At 31.4% G+C, this 6,388-nt stretch overlaps 2 protein-coding genes across 2 annotated transcripts in view; one reads left to right on the forward strand and one right to left on the reverse strand.

The window, feature by feature from the left end:
• The first annotated feature begins 2,690 nt into the window (after positions 1-2,690).
• LOC101497463 (ethylene-responsive transcription factor ERF109-like) lies at positions 2,691-3,697 on the forward strand. Its single transcript, XM_004509150.4, has one exon. It carries the CDS (start codon positions 2,969-2,971, stop codon positions 3,536-3,538), a length of 570 nt encoding a protein of 189 aa, XP_004509207.1. The 5' UTR covers positions 2,691-2,968; the 3' UTR covers positions 3,539-3,697.
• Positions 3,698-4,455: 758 nt separating this feature from the next.
• Positions 4,456-6,388, reverse strand: part of LOC101497795 (uncharacterized) — a 9,713-nt gene continuing 7,780 nt past the window's right edge. Inside the window, exons 7-8 of the mRNA XM_004509151.4 lie at positions 5,743-6,381; positions 4,456-5,491 (exon numbers count right to left, since the gene is read on the reverse strand). Coding sequence (XP_004509208.1) covers positions 4,826-5,491; positions 5,743-6,381 — 1,305 coding nt within the window. The 3' untranslated portion in view covers positions 4,456-4,825. The remainder of the gene's footprint in view (positions 5,492-5,742; positions 6,382-6,388) is intronic.

Raw genomic sequence — 6,388 nt, forward strand, 5'->3', positions numbered from 1 at the left:
AAGAATTAGAAAGAAAATAAACTAACTTGCTACAATTATACCGTGTTGTGTCCACAACTTCAATTTTACACCTGCATGCCAATGCTAGATTATTTGAGAAACAATTACGAGTGAGAAATTAATGATCAAGTATAAAATAGCATGTCTTGCAGATAAAGTACCTAAATTTGAGATAATTTAAAACAGAAAGTTTTATACCAAACTCATTTTGAGCTGAGAAAGAAAAAAAAAAAGATACTAGAAAATCAAACTATAGATGAAAGTTAGTTGTTCAGTTATTTGGTTAGTGGACCCTACACCCAATATAAGCAAAAATATCGTCCCAGCTGGAATTGGAACTTAAATTCATCTTAAAGGAATTACTGTCTAGTGCCTACTTTTTCTTTTGGTATACTTGAACAAAAGTATTTTTTACTTTATTCAGTATCTATGATTCTTCCTCGTGTCGTGTTAAGTATTAATTTTTGGTAAATTTTAACAATCATCGTTGATGTATTTGTTACCAATACAAATTATAACTATAAAAATATTTTATTAGATATACTTAATTCGTTTTATAATGAATCATGAATGACACTTGTGAAAATAAAAATCTCAAAAATAATTCTTATTTTTAATTTTTAAGGCAATTTTAATATTTTTTTCCATTATTACTATATATATTACTTGCAAAGTATTAATCCTATTTTATATTTATAACAATAGTGATAAATTAATCCATAGCTTATAATGATAATTTGGTAATATAACTATTCATTTTTTTTTAATTGTTGCATTTATTAATATATGTATAATAATTTTAAACGATATCTACTACAAAATAAAAAATTTATCCAATTATACGTCATTCATCTAATTCATCCAACTATAAATTCATCCAATTTATCCACTACAGAAAGTGATCACATGTTTTATTTAATACAATTCACTGAATTACATTTTTTTTAAATATATAATTTAAAAAATGATATTATATTTATTTCAAAAAAATATTTTTAATTAGTTTTAAAAATAGTTTTATTTATTGTTTTTTTAAAACTGATCTTAAACTTATTATTTTAAAAACATTTTTTTAGAAAAGTCAAAACTTTTTATTATATTTTTTTACTAATATCTTTATTGTATTTAACAAATAGAATTTGAATAATAATTTATTTAAATAGCATATGTGATCCCTTAATTTAATTTCAGTTAACGTTTTACTCTATTAATTTTTTTTTTTTCGATTTGGTCATTTCTTTTAATTTTAAGTGACAATTTGATCTTTTATATTTTAAAATGTCAACAATGTTATCCTTTTTTTTTTACATAAATTCATCAAAAATTTTAAATAAAACCCATAAAATTAATTATATTCTTCAATATAATACAAATTTCATCAAATTCGTAACTCAAATTTTCAAATAAACTCATATTTTCATTTTTTTAATTGATGTTGTTAGAGATGAAAATATGAGTATATTTAAAGATTTAAGTTATGATTTTGATGAAGTTTGTATTATATTGAGAATGATAATTAATTTTATGGAGTTTCTTTGAAACTTTTGATGAACTTTTTGAATTTTTGCGAAAAAAAATGATAACATTGTTGACATTTTAAAACATAAAAGATCAAATTGTCACTTAAAATTAAAATAAATGACCAAATTGAGAAGAAAAAAAAAGATAAAGAACTAAAACGTTAAATGGAAATAAGTTGAAGGACCACATTTACTATTTAGTCAAACATTTTTTATAAAAGTCAAAACTTTTTATTATATTTTTTACTATCTTTATTGTATTTAACAAACAGAATTTAAATAATAATTTATTTTAATTACAAAGCATAACTTTATTAAAAAAAAATCTATTTTTAATAAAAAATAATTTTCTTTTGCTGAATTAAAAATCATAACTTTAATTTTTTTTTAAATATAATAATTTATTAATTATTCATTTAAATAGAATGGGGGTTGGTGGTGATCAATCGCGGAAACACCATCAACAGCCACTACAACAGCTATAAAAAATCCGCCTCTAAGCATTTGGTGGTTGTTAGAGATCCAATGTCCGAAAATCTGCCACTATCCATATTATTTAATTATTAATTAAAATTAGTTACCTATTTTAAAATAATAATAAAATTGGCTTTAAGTAGAAAAAATAGTTTTTTAAATAATTTTTTAAAATATTTAAAAAAAAATTATTTTTCCAGTATTTTTTTAATATTTTAGAAATAAAAAGTTTTACTTTTATAAAATAATATAAACAACAATTTTATTAATATTTAAAAAAAGTAAAATAATAAATTAATTAATTTTAGAAATAAAAAGAAGCCATTATTTCTTTTCTACAATAAATAAAAATTATTATTATTGTAGATATATAATTTATTATAATATTAAAAGTTATTAAGTGGATTTAATGAATATCCCTCTACTAAAATATTTAATAGATGAATAGTTTTATTTTTACTAGACAAATTGATTTTGATTTGTTTTTAAAATTTTTGTTGAATTGCAATGAATTAATAAATTATTTTGATTCATCTATTTTACGTGAGAAAAACATAGTATATTAAAATTGTATATTTCTTTTAATATTAAATATTTTAACGAATATAATTAGGGCACTGATTGGTAGAGCCTTGATGTTAAGAGCTTAAAGCACAAACATCGAAGGTGATAAGGGCAAGCGAGGCCAGGTGTAAAGCTCCGATTAAGCCACAACAAAACACACAAGATACCATTTCACCCCTCTTTCCATGCAAAACAGCAACCTCTCCCCACACTTCCACGTATTTTTCAATATGCTCCTTCCATTCCAAAACTTCGACCGAGCTTTCTACGTTTCTCCTCATCCCCTCCACGTGCTCTAACCATCACAACCAATCCTTAACGTACACCTACCCTTCACGTCACTACACAATACCCATTTATATTATCCAACTACAACTACATTCACATCGTTGTCACTCGCACTCGAGATAATGGCACTTCCCATTTCGAATGATATTGTTGGAAAATTATTACCAAATAAGGAACAAGAAAATTCTATCATAGTATCCACTCTTATTAAGGTTGTCTCTTCTAGTGTTGTTGTTCATAATTCTGATATTCAGCTACTTAATAACAACAACATTAACCAACAACAAAGGATTTCGACTTATGCAAGTGGGTCCCTCCAGAACCAACATGATACTGCCACGTGTCTATCATGCAAAATCAAAGGCTGTCTAGGTTGCATTTTCTTCATTGAGAAGGAGAAAAAGGAAGAGAAGAGGAAATACAGGGGAGTGAGGCAGAGAGCATGGGGAAAATGGGTGGCTGAGATTAGAGACCCAAAAAGGGCAACTCGTGTTTGGCTTGGTACTTTTCAAACGGCTGAGAAAGCTGCAAGGGCTTATGATAAAGCTGCTATTCAGTTTCATGGTGTTAGAGCTAAGATTAATTTTGATTTCTCTGATTATGAAGTGGGCCATGTTGGTGATGTTGTAGCAGGGATGAAAAAAACAAAAACTACCATCTTATCTTTTGGATCCAAAAGTGAACTAGCCTAGAATAAGAGAATAAATTGCTCAAACTATCACTCTTGTTTCAATTTTGAAGTCTCTAAAGTATTATCACAATCCATATATTAGTTTTGGTGGTTTAAGTTGTGTTAGTGTCATGTTGGCATTTTCTCTCTTATAAGTGGAATCGAGACATTACATGTGTCATTGAAGGAGCCACTGCCATGAAAATGAATTAAATAATAACTTAGAGAAGGAAGAAGAGTAGGGATTGAAGGAGCAAATTGATGTTATCCCCTTATGTTCAATTTGTTTTTTTAATGTTCGGCACTAAAGTAATGTATTTTAACAAGCATGCAAGAAAAGTGGGTCTGACTTGACTCTGTTGGAATGGGGGAGTGCCAATATAGCACTTAGAATCACTCAAATGAACCAAACTACTAGAGGGACTAATTGAGTAATTTTAAGGACTATTTTAAAGTTTTTTATAAATTAGGAAAGTGTTAGTTAGGATGACAGGCTAAACTAGAGAGAGTGAAAGTTTGGATGCCAATTTGATTGATGAAAACTAGGAAATGTTTGGCTTCTCGGTTGGTTTGGTAAAATCACAATAAGCCATAGTGATTTTGCAACAGAAAAATTTAACCATTTACTTGGTAATTTAGAGTTCAAAAACAATAGTTTAGTTAGGAATCAATTTGAGCTCTAAAGTAAGGAATTCACTTTAGCTTCCAATTCATCAATTGGCTACCAACATAAGTTGGTCCGAGTGGAAGTAACTAGTATTTTTCAAGTAAAAGTTCCACATTTTCATCCCTAGTATTTGTGAACAGAACAAACTCGACTGTGAGAAAATGGCCAATTTACTAGGGGTCATGAACTTCAAGCAGAATTTTGTGATGAGGTTTCATCTAAAATCATCCATGATTCATGTCTGAATGTAAAACTAGAAAAGAAACTAGAGATTCTCAAAACTGATACTTCCTTGTAATTATAAAAAGAATATATGAAGACAGCTAATGATTCCGATACACAAAACCCAATAAATATCTAGGTTTTTTAACTGTCAAAGAAAACAAAGATTGTCCAAGCTTGATGGCAATTGCAAAATGACATAGTGACAACAATGACGGAGCTATCAAACCCTACCACAGCCTTCATCAGGAAGAATGGTATAGAATCTGTTGTAGCCAGCAAAAATCTTAATCTAACACTCAACCTGTCCTAAACCCAAGTAGAAGCTAATCAAAATTTTATTCCCGCCAGACCAAGAATTAAGAACAAAGCCTTCCAAGTTTTTTTTCTTTCAAATCCAGCAGTTATTGCTTGCACACCTTATGACACTGTTGATGACCCACTAATAGTCTGCTTAGCAACATAAATTTGCTTCACCTTCGACGAGGAGAAGTTCTTATCTCCACCCAAAGATTGGTTTCTTCCATGGTATCTACGATGGGACCATTCACCACCAGAACTATTTCTCTGAGAAGCACCGCCACCTCCTCTCTGATAATTATTATGTCCTGACGAATGGTCATAATGCTGCTGCTGGGTAGAAACATTAATTTGTTGTGAGGGCTGAGTCTTGTATGTAGAACTTGCGTTCTGGTTATTAATATTGCTTCTATTTCCAGTTTGAGAATCAACTTTGGCAGCAGCATCTGTATTGGTTACCACAGATGGAGTCTTGTTGATAACACCCTGAGCTGAAGTCTTGGAAGCAGTGGAGTTTGAAGTGTCCACTAATCCAAGTTCATCAGGTAATTGATTGACATTTACATCAGCTGCTCTAGGAAAATTCCTATCACTGTCAGAAGATGTTGAAGTTCGAGAACCGGTAAACCTTTTGACATGTAGTTGCTGGTCACCAGACGGGCCATGGCTCATCTGAGAAGTTTGAACACCCTCTTGTTGATGCAATGGCATCGATAGAGGAATGGATGATAGTGGTGCATTAGGAACATGTGGCCATCGAGCTTGCACTGACATATCGGTTGAGGGCTGGCACAAAGTTCACACACTAGTTAGCTACTACTACACAAGCAAATATCTTAAACAGATAAATTAAAATAAAGCAGAAGAACCCAATGGCTATCTTTTGGAATAAAATAAAAGAAACTGAAAATGACTGAAATTCCAAGCAAGAACAACTATGATATCCCTATCCCCAGCACTGCTATACGGTATACAACAATCATAGAAGCCTTTGTATGACATGCAGAAATCGACCCCAAGACAGATCAACTCTTTACCTGAAAAGGAGAAACATCAAACATAGCCACGGGAGATGCCATTGGCAGAAGTGGCGAACCAGGAGCAAGATGTTGAATTTGAGAAGGCATGTTAGCAGGATTCCTCTGTGAAGATGCCATATTCATATTGTTCATATCCCCTTCACCAGTCCCTGCTGCAGAAGTTGTAGGGATGTGTTTCCAATCAGGTTGCTTTCCAGATGGGATATAAGTGGTGCCCATGAAACTCAACCCAACTTGACCAAATTGTCCAACGGGTGCAAAATGGTTATAAACAACCATGTGTGGAGGCCCTTGGACACCTGGAATGCCTCCAGGAGGAGCAATAAAAGGTCCAGTAAATCCAGCTGGAGGACCATAAAAGGATTCCACACCAGAATGACCCTGTTGCCAGCTCCCTATTGGCCTTGATGCTGGGGCAGTACTTTTTTGAGGCTGCGACTGTGTTGTAGATGCAGACTCGTCATGTGGTCCAAAAGCAAACACAGGACCACCCATCATAGGATTCATTTCATAGTAAGGAAAATGAGAAGGTGGGCCAGAAGGAAAGTGAGGAGGAACGGCAGGAAAATGGGAAATCATCTGGCCTGAAGAATTTTGTGTATTTGGTAAGGGAGGCCACAAGGAAATTGGTGGAGTCTCAACA

The sequence above is a fragment of the Cicer arietinum genome, chromosome 7 (assembly GCF_000331145.2).
Source record: "Cicer arietinum cultivar CDC Frontier isolate Library 1 chromosome 7, Cicar.CDCFrontier_v2.0, whole genome shotgun sequence".
In the NCBI taxonomy this organism is placed as follows: domain Eukaryota; kingdom Viridiplantae; phylum Streptophyta; class Magnoliopsida; order Fabales; family Fabaceae; genus Cicer; species Cicer arietinum.

Bases quoted from the DNA above. Each gene is read 5' to 3' on its own strand.
- LOC101497463 (XM_004509150.4), top strand. From the start codon at position 2,969: ATGGCACTTCCCATTTCGAATGATATTGTTGGAAAATTATTACCAAAT.